At 40.7% G+C, this 15447-nt stretch overlaps 1 protein-coding gene across 3 annotated transcripts in view; it reads left to right on the top strand.

The window, feature by feature from the left end:
- The window catches only part of LOC116881328 (DNA repair protein complementing XP-G cells-like), a 29475-nt gene extending 18362 nt beyond the window's left edge, over nucleotides 1-11113 (top strand). For 2 of the 3 annotated variants that reach the window (XM_032881066.1, XM_032881067.1), the window contains 6 exons: nucleotides 2148-2267; nucleotides 2439-2652; nucleotides 3416-3560; nucleotides 7578-7778; nucleotides 8912-8996; nucleotides 10423-11113. In XM_032881066.1, the coding sequence (XP_032736957.1) occupies nucleotides 2148-2267; nucleotides 2439-2652; nucleotides 3416-3560; nucleotides 7578-7778; nucleotides 8912-8996; nucleotides 10423-11022 (1365 nt within the window). In that variant the 3' untranslated portion in view covers nucleotides 11023-11113. The remainder of the gene's footprint in view (nucleotides 1-2147; nucleotides 2268-2438; nucleotides 2653-3415; nucleotides 3561-7577; nucleotides 7779-8911; nucleotides 8997-10422) is intronic. The other variant, XM_032881068.1, reaches the window with a different exon arrangement.
- Nucleotides 11114-15447: the final 4334 nt, after the last annotated feature.

Genomic DNA, 15447 nt, shown 5'->3' with positions numbered 1-15447 from the left:
TAACCTTAATTACTTCCTAAAGACACCATCTCCAGATGTAATCACATTTGGGGTTAGGGTTTTAACATAGAAATTTTGGGGGAACTCAATTCAATCCACAGAAAGAACCACATACAATACCACCTAAAAGCATAAAATACTTATAAGTAGGGCTTATAACATATGTGAAAAATTTGTATTTCAAAACTATAAAACACTTGATGGTAGAAATCAGGGAGGACCTGAATAGATGTGGTTTTGGGTGGGAAGATACAATATTAAGATATCAATTCTCCCCACACTGATCCATAGATTCATGGAATTCCAATAAAAAACCAATGATAGATATTAACAAGCTGATTCTAAAATTTACATGGGAAAGCAAGGAAGCTAGAGTAGTCAAAACAAATTTGAAAAAAAAAAAATTTAAAGAACTTATACTACCTGATATTGAGATTTACTATAAAGATAACAGTAATTAGGAGAGTATGATATTGACTAAAGGATGGATACATAGATCACTAGAACAAAATAAGAGTCCTGCAGCAGAAGCAAACAACACTAATCAAGACAGTTTGCTCTTGGCATAAAGATAGACAAATAGATCAATAGAACATAATAGTACAGAAATGGATCCATGCATATATTGTGAACAAATTTTCAACAATGCTAGAAAGGCAGTTGAATGGAGGAAGGAGAGTCTTTGCCATGGTGCTAGGAAAAAAGGCAACTTTGGTGCTGTGTATGATACACCAAAATCAACTCAAAACACATTACATACTGTAGTTTTACGTTAACTCTTTAAACAAGACAATAGGAGTGTGAATCTTCCAACTTTGTTTTTCTCAAAGTTGTTTCACTTTTATAAATCCTCTGCATTTCCATATGAATTAATTAGGAATTAAATCTTAGCAACACTCTATCTTCTGATCCTTGAACACAGGATATGTCCTGATTTATCCAGATCTTTTAAAATTTTCTCAGTGTTTTGCAGTTTTCAGTGTACAAATCTTACACATCCTTTGTCAGATTTATCTCCAAGTATTTAATATTTTTAAGACTATAGAAATTGACATTTTATTTTTTACAATTCATAGCTTTTAGTGTAATTCATAGAGTCATACAACTATCACAATCTTAGAACATTTCCATCATCCGAAAAAGAAGCCCGGTACCCATTAGCAGTCACTCCCTGTACCTTCCTCTCCACCTCTTCGACGACTCATCTTCTTTCTGTTTCTGTGGATTTATCTTTTCTGGACATTTCATATAAATGGGATAATACAACCTGTGGCCTTTTTTTCTGGCTCCTTTCACTTAGAATGTTTTCAAGTCCATCCATGTTGTAGCATGTTTTAGTCCTTTATTTCTTTTTATTGCCAAATAGTATTCCATTGTATGGATAGGTACCATATTTGATTCAGTCATCATTTAATGGACATTTGGGTTGTTTATACTTTCTGGCTATTATGAATAATGTTGCTATTAACATCTATGTACAAGTTTTTGTGGGATGGACATATATCTTCATTCCTCTTTGGTATACACCTAGGAATAGAATTACTGGGTTACAGGTAGCTGTGTTTAACCTTTTGAGTCCCTGTCAGACTGTTTTCCAAAGTGGCTGCACCATTTCCACCAATAGTATATAAGGGTTCCAATTTTTCACATTCTCATCAACACTTATTTGTATCTGTCCTTTTGATTCTAGTCGCTCTAGTGGGTGGGAAGTGGTATCTCACTCTTTGTGTGTGTTTGTTTTTTTTTTTAAGATTTTATTTATTTGAGAGAGAGTGAGTGAGAGAAAGCATATGTAGGGGGAGCAGCTGGCAGAGGGAGAAGCAGGCTGCCTGCTGAGCAGGGAGCCCAGCCCCCAGGACTCTGGGATCATGACCTGAGCTGAAGGCAGATGATGCTTAATGGACTGAGCCACTCAGGTGTCCCTCACTCTGTGTTTTCTTAAATTCAATTTGTTTAAACTAAAACATGGGTGATTTTGTGAGGGAACTTTGAAGATATTACAGACTTGCTCAGAAATCCAAGTGGGAAATTTCATAAGGAGGAACACTTATTCGGTAATTGAGTCAGACTAAATGCAGGCTTTTTGTAACAAATGAGTTGAACTGGATCATTAATATAATGATCTACAGATGAAATTTATTTTGCAGGAGGAGCTGGAAACTCTGGAAAGCAGCCTGTTAACACAGCAGAATTCGCTGGAAGCACAAAAACAGCAGCAAGAACGGATTGCTGCTACTGTGACCGGGCAGATGTTCCTGGAAAGCCAGGTAGGTGTACCAGCCAGGCCTCCTTTTGCAATTCCCACTGCTGGTTTTACTTAATCTGATCCCCCAACGGCATGTCTTCAGTGAAGACATGTGTGCAACACTGCTCCCATTTCTGGTCAAGGCCCATTTCCCGCATTTCACGGGGGTCACAGCGTGTCTCTGACTCTCCAGGAACTTCTTCGCCTGTTTGGCATTCCCTACATCGAAGCTCCCATGGAAGCAGAGGCACAGTGCGCCATCCTGGATCTGACCGATCAGACTTCTGGAACAATCACCGATGATAGTGATATTTGGCTGTTTGGAGCACGGCATGTCTATAAAAACTTTTTTAATAAAAACAAGTTTGTAGAGTATTACCAGTATGTGGACTTTCATAACCAACTGGGTAAGACTTCAGAGTATGATTACTTTATGAGATTTACCTTTAGAATTTGTGTTAGGAATTTTTTCCTTTCCAGGGAACTCATTTGATGTATTAATTGGGAAATGGTAGGTCTCTACCGTTCTCATGTAAGTGATCTTTTGTTTCTAGAGAGGAGTAGGATTTTTAAATTAGAATTAAGAAATTAAAACCCTAGAAATATGTAGGGATTTCCTGCAGAATTAATTACCTGACCTGCTTAGACTTTGACCAGTTATCCTAGATCTCTGGAGTAAACCAAAGGTGGTGGAGAGAGGAGGCAGGTGGAGTCAGTCCTGCTGGAGTCATGAGCTCCATGGCCCCATGGTGGTGTTTCTGGCAGTGATTCTTTTTTTTTCCCATTCATCTAACAAATACATATTGTGTGATTCCTGTATGCCACTTCTCGTTCTTGGCAGTGGGGAAATGGGAGAATACAAGTCTTGTAGGAAAAGGAAATAATAAACATAATCCATGTAGGAAAAAAAAGCTGGAAAACAGGAGAGGGTGACCTGCAGTCACAGGAAGTGTGTGTGCTGTTGTATATGGAGCTGTGGTCAGGAAAGTCTTTACAAATAGGTCATTTTTGGGCTAGGGCCTAAGGAGAAGAGGTAATGAGTGTTGTACATGCCCTAGGGATGAGCATGTCAGACAAAGGGCCTGGAGAGTGTAAAGGCCCAGAGGCAGAATTTTGCTTGGTGTGTTCTAATAAAAATTTAAAAAATATAAAATGTTTTTACTTTTCTAGGATTAGACCGAAACAAATTAATAAATTTGGCCTATTTGCTTGGAAGTGATTATACAGAAGGAATACCAACTGTAGGTTGTGTTACAGCCATGGAAATTCTCAATGAATTCCCTGGACCTGGCCTGGAACCTCTGCTAAAATTCTCGTAAGTTCTTTCTTCATTTCTTTAACTCAGGTGTTTATGTAAATACCCAATTTAGGGTGCCTGGGTGGCACAGTCAGTTAAGTGTCTTACTTTTTGTTTTGGCTCAGGTCATGGTCTTGGGGTTGTGGGATTAAGTCCACATTGGGCTTCGTGCTTAGTGCTCTGCATGGGGGTCTGCTTGGAATTCTCTTCTCCCTCTGCTCCTCTCCCTGGAACCGGCAGGCACACTCTTTTGCTCTCTCTCTCTCTTTCTAGTAAATAAATAAATCTTTAAAAAAAGATACCCAGTTTAAAACAGAACTATTACTTGCATCATGAACTGTCACAAATCACCAGAATTGATAGGGTTACCAAATTTGTTTTCCCTCTTCTAGACTTCAGTGAAATCAGACAATTTTTTTTAGAGGCACTAGGCTTATCCTAGTTCAGGGGTACATAGACTGGTCTGTGGGATTTCATAGGCAAGTGGAAATCTCATTTCATTCATTCAGAGATTGAGTGAGTAACTGCTATGTGTCAGACGCCCTGCTAGGCTGGGGTAGGAAAGTTGACTAAGCCGTAGGCTGCATTCTCAAGGAGCTCCACGCTTGTGGGGAGCCAGAGAAGCAAACACATCCCTGTACTTCCATGTGTTGAGGGGCTGAAAGAGGGGCCAGAAGGGGCATGGAAATAGAATGTTAAGAACTTTACCTTGTGCCCTGCTGTCCCTTTGTTGCTGCATGTACTCGGATGTGTTTAGTGCTGGTGCATCCCACCCGAACCCACCATTCCGCTGCCCTTGGGGTGCACTTCAGTTAGGAAGGTTCTGGGACAGCGGTATTCACGAGGATGTCTATGGAAGGAGCTCTGTCTTAAGGTTGGTCCACCATGGCATTTTAAAAAATTGGAATGTAAGTCACCTACCATAAATTTCACAGTTCAGCGGTTTTTAGGCTACTCACAAGGTTTTGATGGCACTTTCTAACCACCAACTTGTCATGAGATACTAGTTGGTAGGAGTTGATTTAATGATTCTTTGAAGTTCTTTCCAGTTGTATCTCCTGTGTCTGAAAAATTCTCAGATATTCTGGTATAAGAATCAGTTACTACAATTAAAACTTAAATGCAGAAGTGGTCTTAATGTTTGCTCTTCTCCAGCTGTAGCACACATACCAATATATTTATTTTATGTTTTCTTTATCTCTTTCCTCATAATTTTCATAGTATTGAAATAATACAGTGGCAGTAAGTTATTGGGTAGCTCGTAGGTCATGGTATTTAAATAACTTGAAAGGCTACAAATAACTTTATTGTATAAATAATAATAGAAAAATTATGAAATATGAATTAAAAAGATGGTTACAGTTAACATTTTGTTTTATATAATTTTAGACTTTTCTATGTATAGTGTACGCTTATATTATATTAAACATATATATGTATACGTCTTTACTCATGCAAGTGTGTATTGTTTCTTTTTTTAAGAATGGGATGATGCCATATAGTTTTTATGTTACCTGTAACTCATGTGGTGATAGAACAAGGCATACTACCAACAATGTATAGATGAGTAACAGTTTTGAGTGACTCCTTAGTAGTCTTTTGATGTATCATGATTAATTAGTCATATGCCTATTGTTATTTCTGTTTTTTAAGTCTGAACAAACATGATTTGAGTGTCTTCAGAGACATATCTTTGGGTTCTTATCTGATTATTGTTTTAGGATAAATGTGTTTAGATTTTCAGTTTGATATCCTAAATTTTCTTGTTTGTTGAAAATTTGCATTTCTGGTAGAGTGAATGCCTACTTATGCCATATTTCTTTTCTCTCAACAGTTGTTGCTCATCTGTTGTTAGTTGAGTGGTTTTCATTTTAGCCGTTTCTGCTCTGGCTGTCCAGCTGATGGCCGGCAGACAGGGGTAGCTGGAGCTGTGCATGGCTCGGGAACGTGAAGACAGATGCACAGTTAGAGAGCAGGAAGAGAGGTGGAAGAGCAGTGAAATTGAGACTGTTTCCTTGCTTTCTTTTCTGCTTTCCCTTTCCCCTAGCTAGACTCTGGCTCGTCACCCACCTTTTAGGTGGAGCTACGCTGGACCTGCCCGCTGAATTCAGCCCAGCTGTGTTTGGTTAGGCCTGCACAGTGCACTCGCCTGTGGAGCCTTCATTGTGAATTGACTACCGACATTTAAATTAGGGGAGATTTCATAGAACATTTTGGGTTCTCCTGGGGGGAAATGAGATCAGAAAACACTGGGCCCAAATGCTCAGATAACCCTGAAAGAACTGGGACAGAGCATAGTCACCCCACTGACTTGGCCAGGGCACAGATCCTTCAGTCCTAGCACAGTTGCTCCTACTCCCTGTCGTGTCCCCCACAGCTTAGCTGATCGGCAGATGCCATCTTTCATCTTTATGGCAGTGCCCGGCCCTCCTGCTTTGTGCAGGGGGAAATTCTCAGTGCGATGAATGCTGGGCATGTTGTGCTGGTCGTCCTCGCTGACAATCCTCCTTGCTTGTCGCGACGATGGAAATTCAAAAGAGAGTAGGTGAGAATGATAGGTGTTCTGTTAGTGCACTCCTGGAGACGGTATTGTAAAACTGATGGAAGATCTGAATTCCTTTTTGCCTTTTGATGTTGCCGCGAAGACTGCAGTTAGTCTTTTACAATGCTAGGTGGCGCTCCTGCATCGGTGAGGTGAGACGGAGCACATCTGAGTCTGTGTCCGATACCCCCAAGTATGTGAAGCAGAGCGAGAGAGAGAGAGAGAGAGAGAGAAGAGAGAAGAGAGAGAGAGAGAGTTTTGTTCTTTTTAACGTTTCATGAATGCATTGATTAGTGAGGGTTTTCTTTGTTTTTAACTTTATGCTGTTCATTCTTCCTAATTGTATTAATTTTTCTGGTTATCTCTTGCCGCATCATAAGATACTTTAAACCTCAGTGGCTTCCAGCAGTCATTGGTTTTGCCTGTGAATCTGCAGTTTGGCGACGCTGCGTGGGCACGTCTCGTCAGGCTCCGTGTTTGTTGGGGGCAGCTCAGCTGGGCTAGAGGATCCGCTGGTGAGGGACCACGTGTCTGGCCAGGGGTGCTGACGTCAGCCCGGAGCTCAGCCAGAACTGTGGGCGGGGCCTCGGACCCCCTCCATCTGGACCCCCTCACCAGCTGGAGCTTCCTCACAGCATGTCAGCTGCTTCCGGGGCAGATATTCAAAGGTTCTGGGTGTGGAAACCGCAGGCTCTGAAGACCTGGCACAGCTTCCCTTCCTCCATCCCAGAGCCCACCCGGCTCAAGGGAGGGGACGTGGGCCCCACTTCTGGATGGGACGAGGAGCACAGAATGTGCGGCTATCTTTAATTTGCCATAGTAATTTCTGTTCACAATGGAAAAACTGAAAACGTAATAAAATATGAAGAAGAAAATGAACAGTTGTATCCTTGCTTAGAACACTGCCTAACACAGTAAAATAATAGTTGTCGTTGCTTTTATTATTTTAAATTGCTTTGTCTGTTTTTTCTTTACATATATGCATCTTCTCCAAAATTGAGATCTTACTTTCTGTAGAATCATGTTCTGCATTTTTAAGATACGACATGATGTTCTTGGTATTTTTACATATTATTAAATATTCTTGGGTCTATCATTGTAGTTGATTTGAGGTAAATGTTACAGATATTTGACCTCATTTTCCTAGTGAGAAAAGAGCCCCAGAGAAGTTGTGGGCTCTGAGGGTGATTCTCAGGGTCTGACCACGCCAGTGCCAGCTGTGGAATCTTGAGCAGATGGTGACTTGTGCTTGGGGTGGGTTTCTTTCTCTGTGGGGTGAGGCGGGTGGTAGGACTGAGCTCGGGTGATGATCGGGGCGTATGGCCGCTGACGCGGAGCCAGGTGCAGCGTAAGCTCGCATCGGTGTTTGCCGTGGTTTTGCTGTGGCTCATGGGATTTGTTCTGGGGCTTCAGTTTACACCTTCCAAGCACGGCCGTTGGTCTGCAGCGCATCTGCTGTAATGTCATGAAGTCTCGTCTCCTTTGCCTTATAGAGCGTGGTGGCATGAAGCTCAAAAAAGTAAGAAGATAAGACCTAACCCCTATGACACCAAAGTGAAAAAAAAATTGCGCAAGCTGCAGCTCACACCTGGCTTTCCCAACCCGGCTGTTGCAGACGCTTACCTCAAACCTGTGGTGGATGAGTCTAGGGGGGCATTTCTGTGGGGGAAGCCGGATCTGGACAAAATTAGAGAGTATCCTTTTACTCCTTAAAGCACAAAGGAGCACTGAGCCAAATAATGTGTTTTGTTTGAATCATAGGGAACACTTGGATCGGTTTTTTCTTAATACTTTGTTTAAGATGCTCCTTTTTCTCTCTCCTTAGGGTTTGGTTTGGTTTTGTTTTGTTTTGGTGGTAAAATACGCATAACAAAATTTGTCATTTTAACATTTTAAATGTACCATTCAGTGGCATTAAATATTTTCGTATTGTTGGGCAACAATCACCAGTCACTACATCCATCCGCATTCTTTTCATGTGAAAAGAACTGAAGCTCTAGACCCCTTGACAACAACTCCCCATCCCCTCCCCTCAGCCCTTGGCAACCACAAGTCTACTTTCTGTCTCCAGGGTTTTGAGGATTTGAGTACCTCATACCAGTAGAATCGTTCTGTATTGGACCTTTTGTGTCAGGCTTTTTCACTGAGCACAGTGTCCTCAAGCCTCAGCTGTAGCACAGGTCAGAATGTCCTTCTTTTTTAAGGCTGAATAATATTCAATTGTGTGGATATGCCCCATTTTGCTTATCCATTCATCTCTTGGTAGAAACTTGGGTTGCTTCCATGTTTTAGCTATTAATAATCTCTTTAGGGCGGAGAGGATCTGTATTTGAAATAGGTAGTGATAAGCATGCATAGATACAACCACTAATTATTACTCATTCTGAAAGGATAGAAGAGATGATTAGTTTTATTCTTTATTATTATTTATATGTTCCTTCATGCATATTTAAATCATCATTTCAATAGATACTTAAATGTTTGCAATCGTATTAGTCCTACTACAGTTTTTTTTTTCTCTTGAAGTATGTATGATATCTGAAACTTGTTTTTATTCTAGGTTAACCTTTTCTCAGAGTAACGAGTCTTTGATATCCTAAAATGAGAGTTGGATATGTCTTATCTTAGAGGACATTGAACAGGAGACACTGCCACAGGATTATGTTGCAGTAATTTGTCATTCTGTTCTCTTACCACTTTATTCTTTATAAATATGAAAATCTTTAGAGATACAGGGAATGGAATTATGGGTGAGTTTTTTGCACCTTTTTATTTATCACTTGTTTAAATATCTTTAAAAACATGTAGAAGCCTTAACTGCCTGCATATTTTGTCAGCGTTATTTTGGGTGGAACAGGACGAAGACAGATGAGTCTCTGTTTCCAGTATTAAAGCAACTGAACGCCCAGCAGGTAATCAACTCTTTTCCTAAGTTCAGGGTGAGGAGTGAACATAGAAAGACTGCCAGTGGCAGCTATTAAAGATCCTTTACTCTTTTATTTTAGAGCATATAACATACATTTTAAAGTTATTACACTTTTAGATAAGAGAACAGAGGAAAACAGAAGGGGAAATGGCACTTTTTCTTCATTTCTCAATTTCACTCTTAGGGTTGGACTTCAGGGTCTGTGAGTGTTTATTCGGACTTTGAAAAAAACAGGCTAATAATGGATTGCATACTGAGATGTTTATGGTTGACTATTTTAGTTTTTCAGAGCTATTTTCCTTTAAAAAAAGTTCAGGAAGTGTCCAGTCCAAAGCAAATCCTGATCATTAAATTCTCTTCAAGTGCAAATGCGCCTTCAGTCTATAAATGAATCATCATCACTATGGCACATTGGCAGGAGAGATTTTTTTTTTTTTAAAGATTTTATTTATTTGATGACTTTCTATAATGTAGCCATTATATGCCAATAGCCAAGGAAAGCTTATTGGCTTCGTGACTGATTACTCCTTAATTTCAGATAAGTTTTTTTGTAATATGTTTCTTCCTTTACATTAAAGAAGTTAATATAAATTTATTTCCCCAAAATTAGGAAGTGAAAAAAGTGAATTAAAATGATCCATTATTTACTTTTTCTGACACAGATATTAACATTTAGCTTTATTTTCTTTAATTTCCCCCCTCCTTTGCACATATATTTGTTATCATACATAAATACAATTTGATCTGACTCCCCCCTTGTACTTATTAACATAAGACTTTTTTTTTTTTTTTTGTATATTGCATGGTTCTCATAATTTCAAATGACCAGATTACATTGCATCAAAGAGATTTCATTTACGGGTTCAGTTCACTTAAGTGGACCCTTGATTTTCAGGTTTTCATACATAATGCTGTGATGAACATTAGGCATAAAACTTTCTTCACATTTAACTGTTATTTTAATAACATCTTGCTAAAAGTGGATTTGCTAATCAAAGGATATGACCATGTCCCAGTATGCAGTGCGGTTGCCTTCTCAACGTACCACACGATGACCGTGTTTTTAAGAGAAGGGAAGAGTGGAATTTAGAAACAGACCCCATGAAATTGTGCTGCTCCAAAAGAAGATGGCACATTTGTCTACTGAAAAACACCTCACCGACTCTCTGAGTGCCTGGGAAGGGGGTTCTTATTGGAGATGTGGACGGAGGGTTTCAAGTCTGGTCTAGGAAATAAAATTTATTTTCAGTAAATCCTGGGGGAGAGATCTGGCTTTTGAGAGATGAGGAATGCACATTCTCTGAAAGAGTTATCCGAAGCTGGTGACTCAAGGTGGAGAGCTCTTTGATATGCTACAGAAAGTTGACTGACTGGCTTTTTTTTTTTTTATTATTTCATTTCATTTTTTTTAGACACAGCTCCGAATTGATTCTTTCTTTAGATTAGCTCAACAGGAGAGACAAGATGCTAAGGGTATTAGGAGCCAGAGACTTAACAGAGCTGTGACATGTATGCTGAGAAAAGAGAGAGAAGCAGCAGCCAGCGAAATAGAAGCAGTGTCTGTTGCCATGGAGAACGATTTTGAGTTCCCTGATAAGGCAAAAGGAAAAACCCAGAAGAGAAGCATAGCAAATAAATGGAAAGAGTCATCAAGCCTGAAAAGAAAGAGGCTTTCAGATTCTAAGCAAGAGAGTAAATGTGGCGGATTTTTGGGGGGGGGCTGCCTCTTGCCGTCATCTGGGACCTCTTCAGGGGAGGATTGTGAGTGTGTGTCTTCAGTGAACGTGCCACAGGAGAGAGCGGCCCCAGAGGTACCCGCTAGCCGCCCGGGTCTGCAGAGCACAGCGACCCCTGCTCCTGCCAGGGACCAAGATGCCATCAGCAGCAGCTCTAGTGATGATGACGGAGGGAGATTCGCACCAGTGCTGGTGACCGCCAGATCTGTGTTTGGGAAGAGAAAGGGGAAGCGGAGAGGTACAAGAGGAAGAAAGGGAAAAAGCCAATTAATTTAAAAATCATGTATTCTCCATCATCGGGTGCAACTTAACATCTCGTAATGAATTTGTTGTGAGGAAATAATAGAATTAAAAGCATTTGCCTGATTTTTGTATTGTGTGTTATTTTAAACTATGGATGCAAAACTTGACATTTATTTTCCCACGTGTTACGCTTCTCTGGTGTTTTATGTGTCATTGACTATTTCCTTGTATTTAGTCTTTGCTGGTGTTTCTATTATTGTACAACGTCTGATGCTTTCTGCATTAACAAAAAGAAAAAAGGATTTCTGTTGATCAGTAGTCACTGTCAATCAGCATTCCCTCTGACTTTCTGACCCAGATGAGAAGGGATATATCCAAATTTCTTATTCCTTAAGAGTAGCTGTTTCCCACACCTACATGAAGTCCTGTCCTCTGCTGCTTCCCATTTTTCCTCAGGGTCCACTTAAAAGGACAGCAGGAGGGAAGCTCACCGCCGCAACAGACTTTGAAGAGTATGTTTGCTGCGGTTATAGCAAGATAATTAGGAAACCTAGATGAGGTGCGTGATTTCCCCTGTGGGCATTAACCAGACATGGAGCCTCTGTACCGTAATGTTTGTCTTTAAAATGCTTTAGTTGTCACGAGCTGACTTCTGTGTAAATGGCTGTGGGGGGCTCAGGGCTGTGGTCGAACCAGTGTAGGCGGGCCACTGTTAGGAGTGGCTTCCAGGGGTTGGTTATTGTTCACGGAGACGTTCTTTCCGAGCGGCCTAGCCTGGGTTAGTTTATTCTTCCTCCAGCTCCCGCTCTCAGAACAGCAATTCCCAAAGTTCTGATTGCTTACAGTTACGAACAGCCTGAGGAGATCGTTGCCAGTTACCTTGAGCTTGGGTTCTTTGGCCTTCAGAGCGACTGTCTACCCAAGTCTGTGTCTTTTCTGACATCTTTGGTATTTCCATCTTTACCGACTTTCTTCCCTCCACCTCCAAATAATTGAAAATCTTCCGTACGCCCCCCTACCCCCATGAGTACTAAATGCAGATACCTTTCAACAACCTTGGACTGACTGCTGGATGCCTTTTTTTAGGCTTTCATTTATATTTACTTTTCAGCCCAGCTTCTCAGATACTTGGTCTATAGCTGCGCTTCTCTTTGCTTTATTTACTCTTTACTCTTTCCTAATTGGAAACATCTCCTCTGTTTGTACCAGTCTTCTCTAGCAGCTTGCTTCTAGAGTTGACAATGACTTCCATGTAAATAAACTCCGATCTTTTTTTAATGCTGCTTCTCTCTGGAGGTATTGGAAGCAGAACACTTTTCTTGGGGGGATGGAGTAGGGAGACATTAACTTTTTCATCTTATTCTCGTTTTTCAAAGCTACTTATAATTGGGAGTTTTCTGCATCTATGTTTGTAAGTAATACTCTTGTTGAGATTGAATTGTGTTGCCTTTCAGAGACAGTTGACATTTGTTTTGCACTGCACTAGTTGGGTAGAGGCTAAGCTGCTTGTAGCAAAGAGATGTTCGTATACAATGGTCTACACAAGCTGGACCATTATTTATCTCTTACTCAACAGGCTGGCCAATCTGAGCTGGTTAGGCAGCTGTCCACCATGAGGCCACTCAGGGCCCTGAGTTCAGCCATCTCCTAGGCTGCTGTCTTGCTTGTATGGTCTCGGTCATTGCTGTATCTGCATTTCAACCTGCTGGAAGAGGAAAGAACCAAAGCCCCGGCGAGCACAATGTCCTTCGTTAAAAAGCATTTCTCCTGTTGGACTGAACCGAGCATATTCTGCAGGGTATGCTAGGAATACACCGCGATGTAATTTCTCCCTGGGCTATGTACCCAGGAAAAGGAAGATTGGATACACAGCTTATGCCATAAATACAGCACTTACAGAACATTTTGATATTTGTCCTTTTTTCTCTTGACCCTCTGACCAAGGCGTATCCTTTCTTACCATTGAAGAAAGCAGCTTGGAGGTACTAACTGACTTAACCAAATTCACCCATCCTGTAGGAAAGTGTGACCTGAACCCAAATCTTTTTTGTTTTTTCCCCCTCAAATCTTCTTCTGTAATTCAGGGCGCAATTTTACCTATAAAATAGGTTGTCTGTTTAAAACTATCAGCAGCAAAGTATATTTATCACTATTCAAAGAGAGTTGGGTACTCATGGGTACGAAGTAGGATGACACCCATCATACACTTTTTCTATACAATTATCTTTCAGCTTACTAATCTTTCTCCAGCTCTCTCTACCTTTTGCTGTTAAACGCATCTGTTGGGTTCTTTATTTCATGTATTTTCAGTTCTATTCTCTTGACTAATTTTTATAGACTCGAGTTCTTTGGTGTCATTCTTGTCATCTACTCTTGCAGTATCTTCATCACAGTTACTTTAAAGTGTGTGTTAAACAATTCCAATATCTGGGTTACCTGTGGGTTTGTTTATATTTTGTTTCTTTGTGTGGTTAGTAAACTTGGAGTGAATGCTGGACATTGTATATAAAAGATTGTAGCTATTTTGGATCTTCCTCTGCAGAGGATTCCAGAAGGTACTCTGCCAGGCAGCAGAGGCGAAGATCGCCTGACTGTAACCAGGACCGAGTGGGTTCCAGGCTGGCTGGCAGTCTTTGTAAGACTTCATGTTCCCGTTTCTGCCTCTTACTAAAAAAAGTAGTTTTTTCAGGGGTACCAGCTGACAGCTGGGGTGTTTCTTACTTTGAACTTTGCTCTGCTTTCAGCTACTCTTCGTCAGAAAATCAGCCTCTTGGGTGCCTGGGTGGCTCAATGGGTTGAGCCTCTGCCTTTGGCTCGGGTCATGATCCCAGGATCCTGGGATCGAGCCCCACATCTGGCTCTCTGGGGAGCCTGCTTCTCTGCCCTCTCTGCCTGTATCTCTGCCTACTTGTGATCTCTCTCTCTCTCTGTCAAATAAATAAATAAAATCTTAAAAAAAAAAAAAAAGAAAGAAAGAAAATCAGCCTCTTGCCCTAACATCTTACTGAGTAAATGTCTTGAGTGAGGAGTTGGTGCTGAGTGTGGGGTTTATTTCTCTCTGCTTCCTGGGATCTTGGGCTCCCAATTCCTGGCAGCCTTGCCAGCTCCAAACCCCATTCTTTGTCTTCCCAGTTCTGTGCGATCACCTGAAGTTCTGCTGGCATCCTTCCTTGTTGTCTTCCCTTTGGCTTCTCAGCCTCTTTAAAAAAAAAAAAAAATTACTTTTATTAACATATAATGTACTATTTGCCCCGGGGGTACAGGTCTGTGATCATCAGGCTTACACATTTCATAGCACTCACCATTGCACGTACCCTTCCCAGTGTCCATAACCCAGCCACCCTCCCCATACCCCTCACCCCCAGCAACCCTCAGCCTCTTTTTTTAAATCATTAATCAGCAAAAACATGGAATTCTTGGCTGCCTTGGCAGCTCTCTCCTGACCTCTAGTGTGTGTGTGTAATACGCTTTTCTAGTTTTCAGGAGCAGAGGTGTGCTATAAGCTACTTACAGGTGGAGACAGAAGTCTATGTACTTTTCAAACAGTTCAGTGTAACTGAAATAATCATTGTCTTGTCAGTTTAAGTGATCGATTTGGGGATTCTGCCTCTTAAGAAATCTAGCACTGAGGTTTCATGATCTTTTAAATAACTCCTTGAAAAAGACAGGTAATTTTTATTCACCAAATGATTCTTTATTCTTGTTTTAAAGAAAGCCAAAATAAAGAGAATGTACTCTGCCCAGAATTAACTGCCTATGAATAATAGTTTTCATTGTTTAGGATTTTGCAGTTTGCAGAATGGTTATTTTTTTTTAAATTTTTTTTTACTTACCATATTCCTTCCACAAATATATATTGAGAACCTTTTATATCCCTGTTTATAGATGAGGAAGCCAAGAAGCACATTAAGTAAATGCCTAAAATCACAAGCAAATTTAAAATCAGGCTCCCAGACTGCTAGTCCCATCCAATATGTTAATGTGACCTCAAGTCAACTTTGTATAAAGTATTTCTTAGAAGCTGTACCTACCCTCCTCTAAGTTTATTTAACTTTACAATATTGCTCAATTTTGTTACCTGTAATAAGTTCTTATTAAGGACATTCTCAGTGACCAGGGAGATTTATACGTGCTCTGAGATGCAGCCGTGCGTGTACACGTGCAAGTGTCCAGATAACAGATACCCTCGGCCCAGTCCTAGTAGGAAGGAATTTTAATTTGATGCCTGTGCTCAGAGCACGACTGCACACATTTTCGAATTCTCTGGCGCAGCTGCCTGATTTTAAAAATGATACTCACACTCAGACAGGTTACATAAAAAGTATGCTGCCTCCATTTCACTGGACGTCATCGCTGTGGAGTCCTAAATAACTCTTGGCACTGAAGTTAAAAAAGGGGTGACTTTGCAGATAGTCTTCACTCTCTTGTAGGAGTGGTTTACATTCACTTGCTGGCTCT

The sequence above is a fragment of the Lontra canadensis genome, unplaced genomic scaffold (genome assembly GCF_010015895.1).
Source record: "Lontra canadensis isolate GAN:19392208 unplaced genomic scaffold, GSC_riverotter_1.0 scaffold73, whole genome shotgun sequence".
Classification (NCBI taxonomy): Eukaryota; Metazoa; Chordata; class Mammalia; order Carnivora; family Mustelidae; genus Lontra; species Lontra canadensis.
This window is presented reverse-complemented; position numbering and strand designations above follow the sequence as displayed.